We start from the raw sequence: 22,484 nt of genomic DNA, 5'->3' as shown, positions 1-22,484 counted from the left end.
AGCTTTACATTATTTTCACATACCTTGCTTATTTCAAATCCAAACACTTCCTCAAAGTAAGCAGGCTGACTAATAAGCAGCAAGTAAAAAGTCCAGCTTCTACAGAAGTTTGCAACAATTATTGCATAGACTGGCATAGATGTAAAAAATTTCCTCCATGGAGTTTTGTATTTCTGAAACATAGAAAGGGGGATCCAGTCACCACTTTGATGATTACCAACTATCTATCTTCCCTTTTCCTACCCGTTATTTTTACCTGTACTCCAACAAGCTCATATATGTACAGCTTTATGTATCTGAATTCCAGTGACTTCAATTATCTTAAATGCATCCACATTTGGATGATCAAGATTTAATTTAAAAACATAAGCAAGTAAAAATTACTGCAAAATACACAAGTGGAGAAACTCAGCGATACTTAGCTGTACCACAACACTCATGTACAAGTGCCATTATCTCAATTGTGTAAACATGAACATATTAAGTCCAAAATAATAATATGTCTTTAAAAGACAATGTTGCTGTATCTAAGGCAACAGTCAGGTTTTACACTATAAGTACACAATTTCATCCAGATCTATTTTAAGTATGTACTTTAGCGTTTAAATCTTAATCCCATCGTTCTGAATAATTCTTTATCAAGCCTCATCTGAAACTGCTTGGTCAATATATTTTTTGTTTGTTTTATTGTATTTTTAAAATTAATTGCATAATGAAAAAAAAAATGACAGATGGACAGAACTACAATCCTGCTGAGTCCCAGCACCTCTCCATGAGCCCAGGGTTCTGCCCATCTGTGTTGATCCAAATACAGGATCCAGACCCAGATGAGTGTTTGAAAATCGCTTCAGCAAGGTTTCAGGCTGAATTTAGTCTGCTGTTGATTTGAATACTGGCTTTTCTTCAAAGAAAAACAGCCCATAGATGGATATATGCAATAGCTTGTATACCTATTAAATTACACTTAAGTTACAGCTAAGGATTAAGTGTGTCTTACTTAATGAGAAGCCAGCCAGAAAAACTAACTTCATACTATGGGAAGAATTTGAGCCTAAATATTTTAGAAGCAACTGAACTATTGATACAAACTAATCACTTCAAAAAACTGTTTAATTAAAAAGCAACAATAAAAAACAGACAGAAATTATCCAGCCCAAGTTAGAATTCTATGGACATTGTTTGAATTTCATTTCACATCAGATTTTCAAAAGGACTTATACGTATAAGAAACGATGAACACTGCTGAATGCTATTGACTATCTACCCAAGCACTCCCTCAAGAACACCTAAAAATGTCAGCTATCAAAGAAATGACTCTGTAATATTTCCAGTTCCCTATTTAATCTGGATCAAAGTTATTTACTAAGAGAAAAATAGTTAATTCCTGAGTTCAATCAAGACCCAATGTTCTGACCCATTAGAAAGCATAATTAAGAGCGGTAGTGAGGGTCTACTGGGAATGGATGGTGTAAAAATTTGAGCAGGTGAAGTGAGGCTTAAGAATCAACATTTTTTTGCTTTCTTGAGTTAGTAAGCAAGGTGATAGTTTCTTTAAAGCTTTTCAACAGTTAGAAAAATAACAAAATTATTATTTAGCATGATAGGATTATTAAGTGGCTGGAAAATTCTCTGAGTTCATAGCTGGTTTTTTAGGAGTTCTTGAGAACTAATCCAGTACAGAACTAAGTCAGATTATGAGAGGCTTGATAGCATGTTTCCAGCAAAGTTACCATGATAACGGGGAATGTTCCTGTGGGTCTCCTAGCATGCTGTGCTGCAACTTACAGTCTTTCTTGCAAATGAAACCTAGAATAGTCAGGATTTGCTTTTTTCCTAATGTTCTGAGAACTGTCAAGAGACACTGAGTAGTGCTTTTCCTCCAGTTTACTTTGAGGAAGAGGAAGAGCTTCCAGAAGGGATTATATAGGAAGAAAATTAAGCACTTGAACTCAAGGTACCATGAAAGTCTCAATAAAGCTGCAATTTCAACTGTAGCTGTAGGGTTTTTTTAATATTTTGGAGTAGAAAAAGAGGCATAAATTCCATGAGTGATCTGCTAGAAGAACTGGAGACCTTATTGTGGACTTTCAATACTTTAAGGGGCCTTATAAGAGGAGGACAAACTTTTTAGCAGGGCCTGTTGTGGTAGGACAAGGGGTAATGGTTTTAAACTAAAAGAGGGTAGATTTAGACTAGATATATAGAAGAAATTTTTTACAATGAGGGTGGTGAGACACTGGAACAGGTTGCCCAGGGAGGTTGTAGATGCCCCATTGCTGGAAACATTCAAGGTCAGGCTGGACAGGGCTTTGAGCAACCTGATCTAGTTGAAGATGTCCCTGCTCATGGCAGGGGGGTTGGACCTCTAAAGGTCCCTTCCAACCCAAACTATTCTATGATTCTCTTTGTGCTGAAGAAATATCCACTCAGAAATCCATCAGCAGATTTCAGATCTCCCCATCCCCCCAAAAAATTCAATTGTTTGAAACATGCTTTTCTGTCTTAAAGAAGAAGGATATTTAATTTTTTTTTTTCCATTTGGGCTTTTTGGTTTTATTACTATCTCACAGGAAACAAATGTATGCATAATATTCTTACTTCCATTGCACCTAGGAGGTTGGCACTCTCTCCAATGCTTTCTTCTATGTATCTCCTTTCTTCATCTGTGATCGTAGGATGCTTTGCAGGACTCTCATATGAAACCAAAAGCCAAAACATGTACCAGACTATACCAAAGCTCCCTTTGGAATGGAAAGAAAGACTTTAAAAAGATGCACATAAAGCAGCAAACAAGGAAAAATCTGTGAATAATTATAACAAATTTAAATGGCAATTGTTTTTACTGCTCTTCTACTGAGTCATTCGAACAGAGTCAGATCCTGCAAACAATATTTGTGCAAAATACATGCAGAGCTGGACCACAGTGAAGTCCTGTTTGTTTCATTTACAGAATGATTTCACTGTGAATATTCACTGATATTTTAACATCAATTTGTACAATGCAATGCTATGAAACAGTTTCCATTTAATTTCACCAGACTGTAAATGAAGTTCCATTCTGCTTTAAGCCACTGTTGTTTGACAACTAAAATTTTTACCTGCAAAATACAAGATTGTGGCGTTGTTTTCAACATAGCAATGCACTTTCTGAGTAATTTATTAAATTGCTATAAATTTATGCTTTATTTATTTATGCTATTGCATACATTTTACACTGCAGAATAAACTCCTCTGGGACCTTTTTTTCCATTAGTGTAAGTTAAGGTAGCACAACTAGTGTGAATGAAGTTATCTATGATTCTATGATTCTATGTAGGTCTTCAGATAAAAATCAGGACATCTTAGGGCAGGTACTCTAAACTTACAGTTGTATAAATGAAAAAGCAGCATTTCATGATCTGAGATTCTATAGATCTGCATAGCAGTTTGCACTACTTGTACTAGAAGTGATGAAGCTTTCACCATGAACTAGCTTCTCTTCTTATTTAATAATGTTGCTTTCCTACTCTCTCCTTTAAATGCTGTTCTTTCATTGTCCTTTTCTCTAGACTGTATTTTTAGCTTTACAGACCCACTTCTCTTTTTTTTTTTTTGGCCTCTTAACATTAGCTTTTACATTTTTAGAAAGGGTAGAGTAAGGTCATAGAATACTGGAGTGAGGTGAGCAAAAATGCATACCATACACATAGAACACAGAAGACCACCCAGTGTATTGCACTAGAATTCCAGCTAAAGGCATTGCAATAACAGCTCCTGCATAGGAACCTACAAAACAAGACATGTGTGGATGAAAAGGGAGAAAAAATCAGTCTCAAAATACTTTTACGTTACTAATGAAAGAAAGAGAAAAATGGAAAGCTACTTACCACAGAAGGAAGTGGTTGCTAACCTACTTCTTTCTAATGGGGGGGCCCACTTGCTCCAAATACCGTGGCAGGCAGGGTAGGTGACCCCCTGGGGAATGGGTGTGCCACAAGTTAGCTAATGGTCATCAATCACTCAGTTCATTGTCTTTGCATGATTTTTTTTTTTTAATTGCTACAAACAAGAACTTGAGAATGCTTTGCATTTCTATTGTCAAGTCTGAGTACAGCCATAGAAAACCTTCAATTTCTATTAAAGTTGAAATGAGTTTTGTGTATCACCAGATCATTAAAGAGGCCTTATGAAACAGATAAAAACCATAATTATTTCCTTTTGCTCCCCCTCCCCCTTCCAGGAAAGAATTGCAAAGCATTAGAAAGAGAGAATCTTAATGCACAGAGTCAAAGGAAGGATGAAAACACAGACCCTCTGGAGTCTTTCTAATGCTGGGCTCATTTCTCCAACCCTCAGTTTTGGTGGCCTTCTACCATTTTTTGATTTAACATTTAAAGTATAATTTAGGAAATACAGATTACTGTTCCACTGCTCTAAAACTAGAAAATCAGATCAGTAAGAGCTTAAAAATATAATGTTAAGAGATAAGTTTTTCACTACCTTTGTCTTTAATGAACTTTCTTGAGCACTTAAAGCAAATAATTGGCTGGTATTAGTTGGTTTGATTTTAAACCAGTTATTTTTAGGTCTTTTTTCAAAACCAGCCTTTAACAATGATAGGAAAACTACACAGAAATCATGGCATCTTGCAGTGTTGAAATTTTAGAAAATTTAATATGAAATATACATTAATTTTTCACAAAATTAATGCTTAAAAATTATGATGATGTATGTAGAGTTGTATAGTCACTTTTCTCCTAATTTGATGTTTTATTTACTATGCAAGAAGTAGAAAAAATTCATAACTGTTGGCAAATGTTGAGATTATCATAAATGTTGAGATTATCAGTCTCAATATACAAAAAAGGCTGTAAAATACATTATTCTGGCTTGAAAGAAGATCCTATAACCAATTTCATGTTAATTTCAGTCTTTTGTTAATTTAAAAAAAAAAAATGAAAATGTAATCTTGTCATGATTTATTGTAAACCTTCTTCAAACGGTCCTGTCAGAGATGTTTTGCATTCACAATTCCTTTGCACAGTATCATAGAAATGAGTGGGTCTAAAATAGCTATTTTATTTTGTAATTACCCACTTGCTTCTGTTCCTCTCCCCTTTGCAGTCAAGCACACCTCTGTACATGCAGATCACTTTTCCCGAATGGATCCATATTTATACATGTATACTTTAAGAACTTGGTTGACTGTTACCTAACTTTCAGGCACATTCTGCACCCTCTTTTGGAGTCTTTTTATACAATAAAGTGCATGAGTTAAAATCAGCTCATGCAACAGAAGTATGTAGCCCTGAGGAACAAAGAACCAGCAATCACAGCCTTAAAAATCTGTCTTTCAGTAAACAAACAAACAAACACACAAATAAATTCAGGAGGCAGGCTCAATTTTTTTCTCTCTTAAATCACAGTAAAACTCTCACTTATACCAACAAGAGCATGGTCAGGGCCTGTGACAGAAGCTTAATTCTTTATTGTAGATTTAATCTGTGAGGCTGGACAGCAAATAACTCTTGAGAATAGCACCAGTATAAGCCCTGTGCAGTACAGGATCTCTGTGAAACTTCAGCGTTAAATACGTATCTCACTGATTTCTCAGCAAGGGAAAACTTTGCTATGTAATTTTATAGATGAAGGAAAATCAAATGGCTGCAATCCATACATTGAAATCCATTACACCAAAAATCAGTCATAAACTGAAAACAATTTTTATTTTCCCCTGAAAACTTGCAATTGCTAATTAAAAGCTAACAAGCATCTATCACATTTACAGGTTATTTTATATTTTTTCCATACCTCTACAAGGCCCTGCAAGATCCTAACAAAGATGACACACCCATAGTGCACCCTGGCTGCAGACGGTATTAACATGTTGAGGGAGGATGTCAGCAGTATAGCAGCACCAAATACTCTGCAAAGGTGGAAAAAAAAAAAAGGAAAGGAAGTAACTTCAGTGTTGTTCCAATTGGTTTATTCCACATATGCTCACATATCAATTAGATGTATTTAAACATATGTTCTTTATGTAGGGAATATACTAACTGCTGGACTGGATTAGTGTCTACTTCCATCTAGTGTAATGACCTGTCTGATAAGACCCAGACCGAACATGGATGTATAGATCTATTTAGCATAATTTCCTAAGGAAATACATCTTATGCAATCACGGGTATAGATCTTACTCTCCCTATAAATCCTCACTCTTTCCTTTATTTCTCACATCTATTTCAACAAATCTGACTGAATTCACCACCCTCGAGAGAAATTAGAAATTAGGTCTCCAAAGGGTTTGCTAAAACAGGTGGCCAAGTAAAAGAGATATTCTCTTTAGTGCTTTAATTGTAAGACAATCGCACCAGGCATTCACCACGTATAAAGCAGAAGAGAATCCACGTTTATAAATGTCAAAGCAGCAGGAAGAATTTCAAACAGAGCTGGGATTTTCTTGGATGCAAGAGTTAATCAGTCTGGAAACACATATCATAGAAAACAGACCATTCTTTCTGCTGATTTTTCAGAGGCTACTCATTGAATATTGCTGATGTTGACTCCAACAGCATCCTAGGAATTGCTTCAAATAAGGCATATAACAAGGTCTAAATAAATGTGTGAAGTGATATTTCATTTTCAAAATTCCACTGCTTTGACTAAATTTTAATTTCATTTGATTAATATCTGTCCCTTGCAGGGGCAAGCCTTTTCTCCAGCATTATTGTATTATTTTTTCATGTTCATTCATTCCTTTATTGTGGAAATAATCCTTTTTTCCCCCCATTTTCCTTTCAGTGGAACTATGCAAAGGGATGAAGCCAGTAGCAATGACTGGCTGCTTTATTTATACAAAACTATGTAATGCTAAGATAAATCCTGGAGATGTCTTAACATATGACATCACGGTATCTGATGTGGAACTGATTTGACAGAAACCGTTAACCTTAGATGTGTTCTTCAGAAATTGGTACAGTGCCATAAGTTAGCGAGAAACAGACCTTGGGCTAAAGAAGCAGGAAGCAGTGATAAGTTTCAAGATGAAAATTCTTCCCAAAGACATCTATGTTTCACATTCTCTATTTAGAATTACAGCCTGATACAAATCTTTAAATAGCAAACTGAGTATACTCCACTTCTATTTGACAAATATTAAAGGGCAGCAGAAAAAAAGCTTCTTGGCACAGTAAGGAAGCTTTGTTAAATAGCTCTAAATCTGATCTCCTCATTGTGTTCCCTGTGATCCCCATCTCGTGTTAAACAAAATCTAGCCGGCTGCGCAGCACATTTCTGGCTTTTTTTGGCAGCATGTTCAACACATTTACTGGGACTGACCAGCGCATGTGTTTGTGTTGCACTGTGTGAATTATTTTGGCCTGAATTCTGTCTTAACTCTTAATTTCTTTATGTGTAAGTTTCTCCTGCAAAATTACGTGCAGTTCATTTCCTTACATATTAATACCCCACATATGTTCACATCAACCACAATGGTGTCTTGGTTTTCATTTGCTTTTTTTCTTTATTTATTAATGGGAAGAATTTGGGACTCATAGGAGCTTTGCTTGTGATTTTTACAAATTCTTTTTAAAAGTTAGGTGTTCCTGTTAGCAATTTTTGAAGACTAATAGACTGTAACTGTTCGAAAGGTTCGTCAAGAAAATCCTTATTTGCTTGTAGCAGGAAGAAAGGACTATTTGGTTTGTAGCCTTTCCTGTTTCTTTTCTGAATAGATATTTAGCTTAATGCAGCAATACAGTTTTAAATTTGTGACTGTGGATAGACTTGCTGGAGCAGTTTCTTAGCTAGTGTGAATCAGTGCATCTCTTTCTAAATCTCCTCTTAAAATCATGCTAAGATACAATATTTAAAAATTCCATCTCTTTCTAAAGGTGAGATTCACAAAATTATTAACGTATGTAGCTGTTTCTTTGAGGAAATTTACTCCAGGTTTTCAATTCTGTATCTGAAATCAGCTTCTGTTTGCCACAACTGAAAGCTGTCTTTCCCAGAATTGCCTTTGTTCTCACATTCACTAAAGAGAAGCTGTTTCCTTGAGTCTGTTCCTTCTAGAAGGGAAAGAAATGTAATTTAAGGAATGGTCAGAGACATGCATCTTCCAAATGAAAATCTTGCCTCAATTTAGGCACACAAGCACCAGCGAATATTTAGTTACATCAAGGAGCAGATAATGAAATAATTCCACAATGTCACTTGTAAGTCAATTCTCTCTCAGAACTATGCTTTATCAGAACAGCCTTCTCAAAAACAGATCAGTTTTTTCCCCCCAAAATCTATGGATTTCAGTGTAGAACAAATTAGAGTTAAATTACGCTTCTCGTCAGGAATGGCTTTTTTATCCTTTTTCTTGAATGCATATTAAAAGCAATACCATGAATTTAGTGCATGCCTATTTTAGTGACTCGTTTCCTCTATAACTCTTAGTCAAGAGCAAATACATCTTCCTGCATTTGCTTTGCATCTCTCAGCACACATCTATAAATATAATCAGTATTCGTCCTTTGTGCTCTTTCATCTTGTTACATTTATTTCACCTCCATAAATACTAAATTCTTCTTCCTAGCAGAGTATTGTGATATAGTTCTGGTTTTTGTACTAACTTACTTTTTTATTGTTTTAAATATCTCATTTATAAAAGCTAACTACATTTATTATGATTTAGATCAAATAAGAATGATTCTCAGCGACAATAAATCTAAATATATTTGAATGCTGCTCACATGCTAATATATTTAATTGGGAAATGGAATATTCTGATTGTTCCTAAGGCATTTCTAAGGCATTTTACTGACCCACACATCAAGCCTCAAAATTGCATTTTTTTTTTTTTGTGCTTACCTTGTGTTTATTAAGCTAGTGATTTTATGATCTGTTATGCTCTTTAGTTTCATTCCTGCTTCTCAGACAATTCTCATTTGCTCAATTTTGCTGCAATGTCAATTCCAAACATGGGTTAGAAAACACGTTTTTCTTTAAGATCCTTAGGTTTCCATAGCAAATTGACAGTATGTGGGGTTCCATAGTTGTATTTATTGCAATTGAAGAGGGATTATGTTCTTTCTCAGACAGACATGGTTCCCTGTTTAAAAATAAGACTTTCAGCCTGTTTAGGAGTGTTCATTCCTATCCCATATCCCACTGCATTTTTTATACATGTATCTGTCCTCTTGATGTTCCAATATCATCTTGAACAGACAGGTGTGGCCCTTACCAGATACACAGTCTTAAAGCTGCCATGCCCTGTTGTGCATTTCTTTGGTCATGCCTTCTATAGCGGCATGGGCTTGTGGAGAAGGCTTTGTACCTCAAGCACAAACACCACCAGAGTTCACGTCTCTTACAGTCAGCCAAGTCTTGCTGCATGGTGCATTTTGGGTTGAGCCCAGCCTAGGAATTCCACGTAGCTGTGCTGTGGAATTTTCATTCAGAGGTATCCCTGAACATCCATTTCATGCTGGGCACACTCCAAACCCCACAAAACATATTTTAATGCCATGGCAGAAATTAAGACCTTTAGCAGATTGAAGGTAAACTCTGGCAAAACTACAATATGCCACAGAGACATAACAAGAGAGGCCATCATTGCCATCATTGCCACCATTGCCAGACATTGCCATCATTCTCAGCCCTGGCATTAGGAGGGAATTAAAATCCCCTGACATGCATTCAGCAGTCCCTAGACTTAGGGGAAAACTCCTTTCTCATCCAAAATCAGCAACTGGGTTACTATATGTAGAAGAAAATAACCATATACAGAAGAAGACAAATTAATAAGTACGGTAGTAGTATGTCAAGGAGGGGGATGCAAGGTAAATCCTGGTCCTTATAAATGACCAAAATAAGCCCTGAAACAAAGAATTATGCTTTGCTTATCTATTTCTATTTCTAGACTCAGTAGACTCAGTCCCAAAAGGCAGAATCTAACATTGCTCCTCAGTGTTTTACTGACATTGGCATTATATGAAGGTCATGAGCTGTGACTTAGTCCTGCTGTAATACAAGTAGTAATAATAGCAAAATCATATTTGACTAAGAGACATTTGGGATGGGAGCAGAGGAAGGAAATGACTCTGACAATTCAGGAAAAATGCTTAGAATGGAATGAGGTTACAGGGGGGATTATTCTTTTTGGGTTTCAAGCCAGTTGGCTCATTTTTCTCTTTGGGATCAAACTAAAGAGAAAGAAATGTATTTATTTGCATCTCTGGATTTCTAATCTCTGCATCTGTGCAGCCCTACTCTTCTCATCTACCTTTTCCAGGCAATTTGTATTACATGAGCATTCTGCATGGAAGGGCGTTATAGGTATTGTTACTCAGTTGTAAGTGGTGCCAGATCAAAAACTGAGCTGAAAAGAGTGGGAGCACAGATGCATGCCAAATGCTGAATGCCAGATGGGTGACGTATTGGGTTACACACATGATATCTGAAAGTAAGGGGTCCTGGTTGGAATCATTCTTTTACCCCAATGACTGAAAGTGAAAATTGCTACAATGACTCCATAAAGCTACGGTCTTCTGCCCGTATCAGGTGTGATGAGAGCCTTCTAAGACTTCGATACAGAACATGAACCTTTTGATGACCTGAATTTGCTGCGGTTTGATCTGCCAGCTTTGAAGATAAATAAATCCCAAAATATTCACAAGTCTTTTAGCAAAATGGCCTATACAAGGACTGGATCAAGCCCAGAGTGAAATGACATGCAGAGCCTAAGTCAATGTGTATCAGTAACACAAAGTCCTTTTAGCCTTCTGCCTTCTGCAAGCCCCACTAATGCCATACAAGTCAAACCAAGACCCTAAACAGTTTTCAGGCTGTGCCTTCCATTGCCTGTTCACAGACCTATTTTTGATATGTCCATGTGTATTTTTTTAAGAACTTGGGCACTGTTGGATGACAGCATCATTGCAATTGAAACTGAATGTAAAAGACTCCTGGGTCATTAAATTCTGATCTTTGCTTTTACCAGCAAGTGCATTGCATCATCCTTTCATAAGCAGATCAGGTTCCATCTCAGAAGTAATTAGCATTTGCCCTACTTATTCTGGAGGCCTTTCCAGCTTGTTACTTCTTACATTCAGTAGATATCTTGTACCCATGCTGTTTTATTTTAGTGGTTTTAATCTCTGCAGTTTACCCCAATAGCAATCCTATCTTCTTTCTTTTGCATCGCTAAGCAAGCCAGGCCCTCTTCACCTCATCTTCTTTATTCTTCATGAATTTGATCACATTAACAACCCTCTCTCTCTGCTGTTTGAATTCAGCTGGGGAACCTCTCAAACCTGCGGTTTCATTTTACAACTGATTATATCCATATATGTCTAGATAAAACTCTGACTCATTCCTTCTAGCTCATTAGCTTTGGGATGGTTTGCTCTTTAAATATGTAGCCTGCTAGATTGTGTTTCAAACCAAGATCATCTCATTCAAATTACCATACCAAGTTCCAGGGCTTAGGCTGTGATTCAACCATCTCTGTTGATTTAGAGATATATAATACACTTATCAAAGAAATCATCTGTGTTTTTAACTTTAAAATGTTTTTTGGAGCTGGTTGGGAGGATAACGCCTATGTGTTGGACTCAAAAGCTACATCTCTACTGCTTTGTGGAGTGTTTTCTGACATAGGGGCCACATGTTACAGCTGATTGTATCTGGATGCTCAGCGCAAATGCAGATTCCTTCAGAGTAAAGTGCCTGTGACATTCATGTTTTTATGCACCCAACAATAAACAGTATTTTATTGCGTGAAATCTGCTGTACATATTATATTGGGGTGAAGTATCAAAGCAGGTAGAGCTGATTAAGGATTCCTGTTGGATAGAGTGCCTGGAATTAACTATGTCAGAAGCATACGTGGGTTTTGTTTCAGAGAGGATTAGTCTTTTCCCCTCTGAAAGGGACCCTGGTTATGAGGTACCATACATGCAGTAGGGATTCATGGAGACTCAGGACCTGGGAGAGAACTGGGAGCAGAGTTACTTGACAGTATTGACATATCTGGATGATATAATCGCAATAAATAATAAGTATCTTTATCAGCTTGGTCTGAAAGCATCTAGTGTAATTTTATGTAAACCGTGTAGCAAATTTTCTGCAGATACCAGTTTCAAAGGATTTGGATCAATGGAGGATGGAATGCAAAAATAAGTCCAAATTTCAGACATAACCCTACTTTTGTTAGTTAGATCTGAACAAGAAGGACCAAATTCTGAAATCTGTATATTTAGTCCTGAAATAACTTGTCAAGAGAAAATGTAGTTCTCTGCATTTAGTATCTTGAGGATCACTGCCGTTTAATATCCAAATAGTTCCAAAAGTCCACATTTGTCAACTGAGAGTTATACGGGTGCTTCTCATTAACAGAGAAAAGAATATTTTAGCCTATAATGTTCTTGCTTGAGGGTTGCCTGGAAGCTAAAAATTTAACACCATTAATGATGGTTTACTTGCTTCCAATTTATGTAAATATAAACAGTGGTCTTACTGACTTCTGAAAAGATTGTTTTTCCTCAGTAATGTAATTGGTAAGTTTTTGCATTTTTTCAGCTGTTCCCCTGTACATCAGTGGTTACCTCCTTGACTGCAAGCTGTGAGTAGCCACTCATTTGGAATATTTACATTACTGATGTTTACGTTACTGACGTTTATTAAGTATGTACCTGTCATGTCACTTGTTCATCTCCTTTGTAACCTAAATACTCCTGATAATATTTCTTTTACTCTAGTTGTCTTTTCAGTCTGTAATCATGCTGATTACCCTTCTTGAGACAACTCACATTTATGTTCATGTGTTTGCAATGGACTAAGTGAAAATGAACCCGGTATGGGGAGGTGCTGTTTAGCTATTCTGTGACATATATCATCATTCTGACTTTTGTCTACTAGAGGCTGATTTCCTGATGACTCTGTTGACCCCACTACTGTAGACATATTCCTGTGAAATGTCCACCCTGACAGTTTATGGCTTCATAAATGATAGACAGAATGTAATGGGGTTTTTTCTGAATCGGGCCTTTAATTTGCATAAGATGGCATAGGGCTAGCAAAGCTGGGATTATGCCATGAATATTAGAGTGGCTGATGAACTCAGCTGCCCAGCAAAACAGATAGAATAAGCTACCTTTGACATTAGAGAGGAACACTTATTCCCAAGTGCCAGTCTTAGGTTGACCGTGCTTCATGAGAGAATCGCTTGAAACCGATCCTCTTTAATAACAGTCTGTGGCCAGGAGCCATAGTATAGCAGCTTTATTTGACTTTTTTAGAATGTGATAAACCAGGTTATTTTCATTCATATGTGTACAAGGGAGGAGGGGGATGTGTCTGTGTGCCCTTCATACTAAATCCTATTATAAGCCCTTCATGAAGCATTAATATGTAAAAGCCGACCTCCCGCCATCTAATCTGGTATAATAAGGGCTTGGATACATTATTAATTTTTGTCACACATCTGAGGCCCCCTTTTATCAACCAAAACCCCCATCCAAATCCCTTGTTGCATCATTAAATTGTGAAAACAGCTTCATCATTCATGACAGAAAAATGGAAGGACCCTGAGCCATATGGCAGAGGGAGCAGCAGTACCAGCCACCCGTAGATGTTTCCCCAGTCCCCTTCTTGCAGTGACTGGTGCCTAAAAGACCTTGCAATGCAGTAGGGAGACAAAATCGTCTTGGTTTTTTTGTGCAATATTGGCTTCTTTGCCTGGAAGCAGACGAACCCAACACCAGTGCCTGAGATCAGAGCCCAGTTTAATCTGCAGGATTTTGAACTGAATTTGAAAGGTGGCGTTGGCAAGTACAACTTTGGGGGTTCTCTCTTACAGTGCAAGGTCAGTTCATGTCTTCAGAAGTTGGGAAGTTGGCTCTTGTCTAACCATCCACAAATCCCCTGGTCATGCTGTGAATTATACATTGTTTGCAAATCAGAAAAACACACAATGTGTCCACCTGCTAATGGAGAGTGAGTAATTTCTCTCTTTAAACCAGGAAAATGTAAAAATTTAAAGTTCTAGGAAATCTTTTGACTTGCATTTCTAAACCAATACTTTACCTTACGTTTTCTATGCTTGTTGTCATTAAGGCTGAGTTAGAGAGAAATATTCTGATTTCACTGACACACTCATGACACAGTTTCAATGAAAATCTTTGGGACTCTGAGATGAGGTGCACTGACATACAGTTGTCTGAAATATCATTCAGTTTATTCATGCAAATAATCCTATCGGATTATCTGGGAAGAAGGATTTAGCCCTTAATAACAAGATGAATGGCATTTTAAAAAAACAGACAAATTTGAAGTGAAAGGTTGATTTATATATTTTCATTCAGGTTAGAATGGCGACAATGATGAAGACTTCAACATAGATGAGAGATAATTGCATTGTAGAGAAATTTAGTATAGTTATGTAGTGACTGTTCTTTATATGAATAGTGCCAGGACTTGCTGTTTAACAGGTAATGAGAAATAGATGTCATTATCATAGAATTATAAGGTGACGTTAATTTTTAAAAAATTGTCATCCTATTCTGCCAGTTGTATTTCTTTGTGTAAGAGAGTTCTAATGTTTGAGTATACACAAATGAGCTAAAATGGTCACTCAGCTTTGGTTTACCAAAAAAAGTCTGTGATTATTGCAGATCTATTTTTGAAACAGTACTTGGCATGTACAGTCAAACCCTGCATTTCTATTTTAAATATACAACTGCAAACTTGGGAATTAATTCCCTATCCTGTGTAATCTAACAATGACCCAATAATTTCAGAGAATCTTTCCTGATTTACAGTAAGTGCTTAAACCGTTCACTTAGGAAATCAGTGAGGAAATACTGCCACAGCATTCTGGTAATGCTTTTGATAGGGCAAGAGGTTTATTACAGATTTCCAGCATGTTTTTTAAAGAATTTTTAAAGAGTGTATCAGACATTAAAATATAACAATATTTAAATTATCCTGAGATGAGGTGGTAAAAAGCAGTACAGTTTCACACCTTTCCATATATGTGTAACAGCACAGGAGGTAGTTTGTTCACAGACAGCTGCAGCTTTGCAAGAGCATGAATGTGGAATAGGAAATATTAATTTAAGTAAAATTACTGGATTTTTAGATTAAAGGCAAAACAAGTGCTTAGTTTTAAGGCCATCTAGCCTGACATTTGCTATGGCATTAATCCTTATGTTTCACTCGATTATCCCTTATATTTTGCTTAATTATCCCTGTACTGAAAACATTTGTTTATAATAGCTATAATATAACTTACAATATAGAATTTAACACCCAAGGAAGAAGAATCTAGCATACAATTTCTCTGGTTGGACCAGTGGTGGCTAGTAATTATTGTTAATATTTATGCTTTTTTCATTTATATGGCCGGCATTTATTGATTCTTGTTATATCTTTTCATGGGACTAAAGCACACATTTATACCCAGCAATTTTTTCCAGTGGAGTTATGTGCGTACTTTGTAATCAGATTACCTCCTAGTGTTCTTTGTTATATACTGATATACTGAATACATAGTTCTTGCTATTTCTTTCACTGTATGACATTATATACTATCACCTTTTAGGTAATTAAAGATCTCTAAATAAATCTCTAATTTTTTGACACTCGTATTATATGCAAGCACCCAAATTACCTGCAACAATCCAAGGTCAGTGTCGTTGACCTAAATACACTCACTGCACTAAATACAGAAAAATAAATACCCCAGGATTACATTGACTTCCTTATTAGAGCATCATGTTGGAAGCTCATGATGCGTTTCTAGTCCAGCATGGCTTAAGATCCCACTCATCGTGACTGCTTTCCAGGCTGGTTCCCTACTCCCAGATGTTAATTTTCACTTGAACAGATATTAATTTTATATTGAGCAGAACCCAGTTTACCAAATGGTATTTAATATAGCATCTGATTGGCTGGTCTTTTTGCACCCACAAGTTTGTCAGCATTTATACATATTCCCAAAATGGCTGATGAAATGTGAAGACCACAGTAGATCTTGTTTAAGGACTATTCAGCAGTATCATAATGGTATCTAAATCTTTGAAAGGTTCGTAAACATTAGCCAGTCAATCATCAGTCTCCCAGTGTGATAAATATCACTAGTCCGGTTACAGGTACTCACTTGGTGGTGCAAAACACAAAAGAAGGGTTTCATCACACCACGTGATGACCCGGGCAAATACCCCAAGTAACCTGGGGTCCCTAGACAGGCAGAGATACGCATATTCTAGGAAAGACACAATACACCTGAGGTCTGAGGTGCTTGTTAACTCACTCGCTTAGTTAAACAACACAAGTCTTCCTGGAGGAGCTCAAAGTCAAGAAAAACTGCACCAGTTTCCAATTTGCTGTTTTCAAAGCATCAGAACAGCAAAGTCTCTTGCTAACACAGTTGTTGAGATACTACAAAAGAATGTAATTTATTAAATGACATTTCTGAATTTCATATCAGAATATTGCATTCATTGCATTGTTTCAAAACATTTAAGCATCTTGGCCATTGATGTTTAAATGTATTCCTTTTAAATGTATTCCATTTAAATCAATTTTGAATGATAAAGCTGAAGAACCACCAAACCACAAATATATTTTTCTTTCTTTTAATACGATTTCAGTCACTGAGAATGATGATGGTTTTTTAAAATTTGTAAAGATGAGATGAATTCTGATTAGCCCTAGCCAAATTTCTTTTCATGGACTAAGTAGAAATTAAGACTAGGTGGGGTTGGCGGACTGTCAGCATTTCATACCCTTTCTGTTCACATCGCATTGTAATAGTATAATGACAACCCCTCTGGTGGGAGCCTCTGTAATGCTGACATTAAAACCTGTAGTTTAAAAGCATTCAAATGAGATTTTACCTGCTTTTAAATGACATTAACTGCCATTATGAGTAATAGCTCAGCCGATTAAGTAGTGTGGATACGTGGTATTAGAGCATCACACTTGAATTGTCATGTTTTATGGTATTTTTCAGGGAAAATACTTTTAAACAATGCAAAAGCAACTCATTTCCTTCCTCCTGAAAAAACCCTGCTCACATGAGTCAAAATCCACGGTGATTTAGTGAAAAACATAGCATTGAGTCCCAAACAATCCCCCCCTCCAAAAAAAAAGTTTCACTTTTTATTCACTTTTGTGGGAGGAAGTTTTGCTATTACTAATCATGAAGGGTTGTAAGCAATAAACATTTATATTATTTTAGATTTGTCTCTGGAATCTGCTTGTCTATTCTTGCCCCTGCAGTCTCAAAAGCTCTGAATCACAGCCAATTTTCTCTTGACAAAGATAGTTACGTAAACATCTCAGCAGGGACCATGAATTCTACTCCCAGTGTACTGCAGTCTGGGGAGAAAGGCGCTTTTTTTAGTGCAAAGCTGTACGTATGTTCAAATAGAAGTAACCTAGATGAGTTGCAAACCTGGATGTCCATGTGACAAGATGCCTTCTCTGAACTACTAGAGCCTGCTCAATACTCTCTGCTGTCATCGCGTCACGCTTAATCAATGGCAAGGTTAATTGTTCATTGTTCATTGAGAACTTAACCCTAAGAAAAGGTATAGCTCTAATAAACCCTACCCATGGCACTCCACTCCACGTTGTGCTTCCTTTGTACCTCCAGTCTCCTGCGGTTGGCTGCATAGTGGTTTCATACCAGCATCCCCCAGAAGCTGATCCTCCTCTGGGGGAAGAGGTCTCTAGCCTTGCAGCAAAAGGGAATCCCCTTCTGTTTTCAAGCGCTACTCAAGGGATGCAAGTTTAAAGCTTCACTGATTGCAAATGAGGGGGCACCGCAGGCCCAACCCGTGTCTTTTGAAAAATTACGTTGTCTTGCAATGTACTGAAGGTTCCCTATTCCTACAAAAGTCAACAGATAGTGTTCAGGAGCACTGACCTTTGTAACGTATGAGCCCAACTTCTATTGACCACCTGACAGTAAGTGCTCAGGAGAGGTGTTGGTTCTGAATGTTCTCTGGGATTTTCAAACACCGTTTTGTTTGACCTTGTTGGTACTACAGCAGTGTAAATACACCTCTTTTAAATAAAGCATTTCTCTTAGTGTTGGACTGAAAATACTCTATAACAGAAAACTCTCAGCAATGCAATATGAGATAAAGTGAGACCCAAGCTATCAAGTGCATATTCCTGAGAAACTCCATTTACGACTCGTAAATCTTTAAATCACTAAAACTGATCTGTCAGAAGTAATGGGGAGCTATGCATGACAAGAGCAGTGGGTCAAGGCAAAACAGAATAACTATGCAGCAGCAGCCTTGAGTTCTACAATTAGCAAAGGATCTCAGTAAAATGCTACCCATTGACAGACTCAGTTGAAGAAAATATATTAGAGAGTTCAGAGCTCAGGGTTGCTAATTCTTGATTGGCAGTAAGCATTTTAAAACAGGGTCAGAATCAAAATAAAGGGCTTCAGCCCAGCTTGAAATTAGTGCATTGTGTGTAGAAAGATTTTCTTGATACCACAGGAGGGTAATTTCTTCCATGTGTTATACCTTAGAGAAACTTTCAAATTATGTCAACCCAATCTCTATAATTGGTTGCTAGACTGAACCTTAATGTCAAGCAAACTCAGTGCCGTACACTCAGCAACTGCCTGTCAATAACAAATTAAGCTTGCAAAGCACACCTTAACCTTCTTCCCAGTTTCCTTCCTCTTAGCATCTTGGAGTCAGTTTTTCATTCATGCTATCTTTTCCATGTAATCATTATCTCCTTCCCTTCCAGGGAAAGGATCTCTTGAAAATCTCCCTTTTACTTGAGCTCAAGACTGAATTTCTCACAGATCACCTTGAATCTGCTAATGCTATTCTAGAGTCTATTATTTTTTATGTAGAGCACAACTGAACTTCACTTTTCTGTATAAATTCAGACTTGTTCTGAGTGCAAAGGAAACCATTGATGCCACAAAGATATTCAGTGAGGTTTAAAAAAAATAAAATAAAAAAAAATGTTACTTGGCTGTCATCCACCACAGTGTGAAGGGACCAGTTGTGGCTGTAGCACAAGACCTGTAAATCAGCAGAGACTTTTATAGTAGCTCATACTCTATTGGTGCTGTAGGCCTCTAGGCCCACATACTCACTTGTCTGACTTTTTCTCATGCAGTCTCTTGGAAAGGGTATGGACATCAAGGCTTGCACCTTATTTTGGGTGCTGCTTTACCCTATAGTCATCCTGTTGATTTCAAGTTGAACACGTAGATGTCAACATCTCTTTTTGGCATTCAGGAACTAACCTGTATTTTCACCTCCTCAATACCCTGTTATTCCAACCACTACATCTAACCACTCAGCAGTCTATTCTCTGCCATTTTTATCTACAAACTAATTATAAATCACAACCACTATCCCTATTTTACTATTTGCAATTACAGGCATGTATGTCGTAGCTTGTTCCTTAATTAAATTTGTGATTTACATAGTCATTTGCCTTGTGTTGGAGTTGTCTCAGAGGCTTCCATAATAGTAATAACTAACCACTAATCTATGAAAATCGCTGAGTTAAAATACACCCAGGTTAATAACTGGAACTAGCCCTCATTTACTGTTGTAAATGTAGATGTTTGTGAAGAGGAGGAAAATTTGATTCACATATGCCAGGTTGTGTGTTTCTACTGCTGAGTTTTCCTGGGAATGTCCCTGCCATTGTCTTACAAACCTTTGTAGTTGCACCACTTTAAACCTGGATTGCTTCAAGTGACTTTACTGATGTTGCTCGGGTGAATGAAGACAGATTTTTTGATTCCCTGAGTCAAATTCTGCAGTCTTTACTCAAGCAAAACTCCAATTAATCCTGAGGAGTTACAGACTGTGTAAAGATGCAAAAATGCTCGAAGGAGGAAGAAAAGGAAAAGAACCCTTTTGACTGGCTGTTAATGGTTATTTGAAATAGCCTTTTACATTTTGGAACCATTATCAGAAAGATGGCACTTGTAAACAGAGAGGCGATGGATACCCCAGTTTAATAAATGTTGTATTTCGTTGTACTTGCTTTAAAAGGAGGGATGTTAGGGTTATCTCAGTTACAGAGCATCTCTCCATTAGTAAATACTCATTATTTTTACTGTAGCTCTCTGACTAAAAGGCATTTACCTCGGAGAGAGCATTTTTGCCGTGGCTCCCCTCTCTCGTCCCCCCCTTTCTCAAACAAACACGGGGTAAGCTTGCTCACCAGGCAAAGCCTCTCTGCCTGTCCAGGCCCACCTTTGATGTTGCCCACTCCTGAGAAGACTTAAAGGTATATATTGCTGATTTTAGTATCCATCTATGATTTGCACTCAGTTCGTTATCGTTTTGAAGAGTGGCACTAGGACCTTCGCTACTTCTGCAAACGATGAGCCTATGGCATTAAGCATGGACGTGAAAGCCTCATGTGTCTTGAATACTCAGTGGATCTAATTAACAGGTAGAATCGCACCCTGGGTGCTTGAAAAATTGCCAGACACCATAGAAACGAGTCCTTAAGTCCCCGCACCATCTGCACTTTCTTTTCATTGTGGAAGTCTCATTGAAACGTGTTTTTCGACCATTCTAAATTCATTTGCGCGTTAATGGAAAATTCCTGCTGATGGTTTTCCTTTTCATTAAAACAAAAATCATAAATTTCTTTCGTTCAATCATGGGGGGAAAAAAAATAATCTCTCAAGCTTTGATGAAATAACGACTCTTTGCATTTGCCTCTGAATACGGGGTGTTTGAATACCATTGCCACAACCTCCTTAAATGACCTTTTAAAGGAGAAGAGCGCAGCACGAGGCATCCCCCGCAGAAGCAGGCGGCGGCTCGAAGCCGGGTGGCCGCTGCATCACCACACCCGCGTCCCCAGGCGCCGTGCAAGCGCTCCTGCCTTCCGTACCGCCTCTGCCGCGGCCCGGGCGGGGAGCGGGGTCCCGCCGGCCCCGCCTCGGGGGGCTCCGCCTGCGGCCGCCCGCGCCCCCCGGCCCCTCCCGCTCGGACCCCGGCAGCCCCCTGGGGCTGTTCAGGCCGCGGTTACCTGTTCGCTGCCAGCCGGGACGAGATATACCCGCCGGGGATCTGGGTGATTATGTATCCCCAGAAAAAAGAGCCGTGGATCATGCCAACCGTTTCAGGATCCCAATTAAACTTCGCTTTCTTCCAGCGCAAGGGACCGGGAGAGAAGGAGAGAAAGAGAAGAGGGAGGCTGTAATCCTGCCGGATCCAAGCATTCACCCGCAGTAGCTTCGTGCCGGGCAGCCGAGGCCGGGGGGTCCGGCGCCGGCGGTGGCAGTGGGCGGCCGGGGCACCGGGCCCCTCGCAGGGCTCGCTCTGGGGGCAGCCCCCCAGCCGCCCGCCACACGAACACGGGCGGAACAGCCCCGGCACGGCCACGGAGCCAGCGCCCACCGTGCCCCCGCGGGACACCAGAGGGGCAGGAGCCGCCCTGCCCCACCAGAGCCCCGGCTGCCCCCCGCCGCTCGCCCGGCGCAGGCTCCGCGGGGCCGGCCCGGGGCAGCGCAGGCCCGGGGAGCCGCGGGGGCCGCGGGAGCGCCCGGCTGCTGCCGCCGCGGGGCCGGCTCCGCCGGGCTGCCACAGCCAGCCCTGCCCGCCGGGGCCGGAGGCGTCCGCTGCCCTGCTCTGCCTGCCCACCCTGCCCTGCCCTGCCCTGCCCTGTCCTGTCCTGCCCTGCCCACCCTGCCCTGCCCTGCCCTGTCCTGTCCTGCACTGCCCTGCCCACCCTGCCCTGCCCACCCTGCCCTGCCCTGCCCTGCCCGGCCTGCCCTGCCCTGCCCTGCACTGCACTGCCCACCCTGCCCTGCCCACCCTGCCCTGCCCTGCCCTGTCCTGTCCTGCACTGCTCTGCCCACCCTGCCCTGCCCACCCTGCCCTGCCCTGCCCTGTCCTGTCCTGCACTGCCCGCCCTGCCCTGCCCTGCCCTGTCCTGCACTGCCCTGCCCACCCTGCCCTGCCCACCCTGCCCTGCCCTGCCCTGTCCTGTCCTGCACTGCTCTGCCCACCCTGCACTGCCCTGCCCGCCCTGCCCTGCCCGCCCTGCCCTGCCCTGCCCTGCGCTGTCCTGTCCTGCACTGCACTGCCCACCCTGCCCTGCCCGCCCTGCCCTGCCCGCCCTGCCCTGCCCTGCCCTGCGCTGTCCTGTCCTGCACTGCACTGCCCACCCTGCCCTGCCCACCCTGCCCTGCCCTGCCCTGCCCTGCCCTGTCCTGCACTGCTCTGCCCACCCTGCACTGCCCTGCCCTGTCCTGTCCTGCACTGCACTGCCCACCCTGCCCTGTCCTGTCCTGCCCTGCCCTGTCCTGTCCTGCCCTGTCCTGTCCTGCACTGCACTGCCCACCCTGCCCTGTCCTGTCTTGCACTGCCCACCCTGCCCGACCTGCCCACCCTGCCCGACCTGCCCACCCCGCCCTGCCCACCCTGCCCACCCCGCCCTGCCCACCCCACCCTGCCCGCCCTGCCCTGCCCGCCCTGCCCGCCCGGGGCTGC

The 22,484-nt window shown here is 40.1% G+C and overlaps 1 protein-coding gene across 2 annotated transcripts in view; it reads right to left on the bottom strand.

The window, feature by feature from the left end:
• The window catches only part of SLC17A6 (solute carrier family 17 member 6), a 31,738-nt gene that overhangs the window by 5,347 nt on the left and 3,907 nt on the right, over positions 1–22,484 (bottom strand). For both annotated transcript variants that reach the window (XM_075712523.1, XM_075712524.1), the window contains 6 exons: positions 21,019–21,137; positions 5,791–5,905; positions 3,867–3,954; positions 3,679–3,765; positions 2,599–2,741; positions 24–173 (listed from right to left, as the gene is read on the bottom strand). In XM_075712523.1, coding sequence (XP_075568638.1) covers positions 24–173; positions 2,599–2,741; positions 3,679–3,765; positions 3,867–3,954; positions 5,791–5,905; positions 21,019–21,137 — 702 coding nt within the window. The remainder of the gene's footprint in view (positions 1–23; positions 174–2,598; positions 2,742–3,678; positions 3,766–3,866; positions 3,955–5,790; positions 5,906–21,018; positions 21,138–22,484) is intronic.

Source organism: Pelecanus crispus, chromosome 6, assembly GCF_030463565.1.
Source record: "Pelecanus crispus isolate bPelCri1 chromosome 6, bPelCri1.pri, whole genome shotgun sequence".
Classification (NCBI taxonomy): domain Eukaryota; kingdom Metazoa; phylum Chordata; class Aves; order Pelecaniformes; family Pelecanidae; genus Pelecanus; species Pelecanus crispus.
The sequence above is the reverse complement of the archived record's forward strand: the minus strand, read 5'-3'. Positions and strand labels throughout refer to the sequence as shown.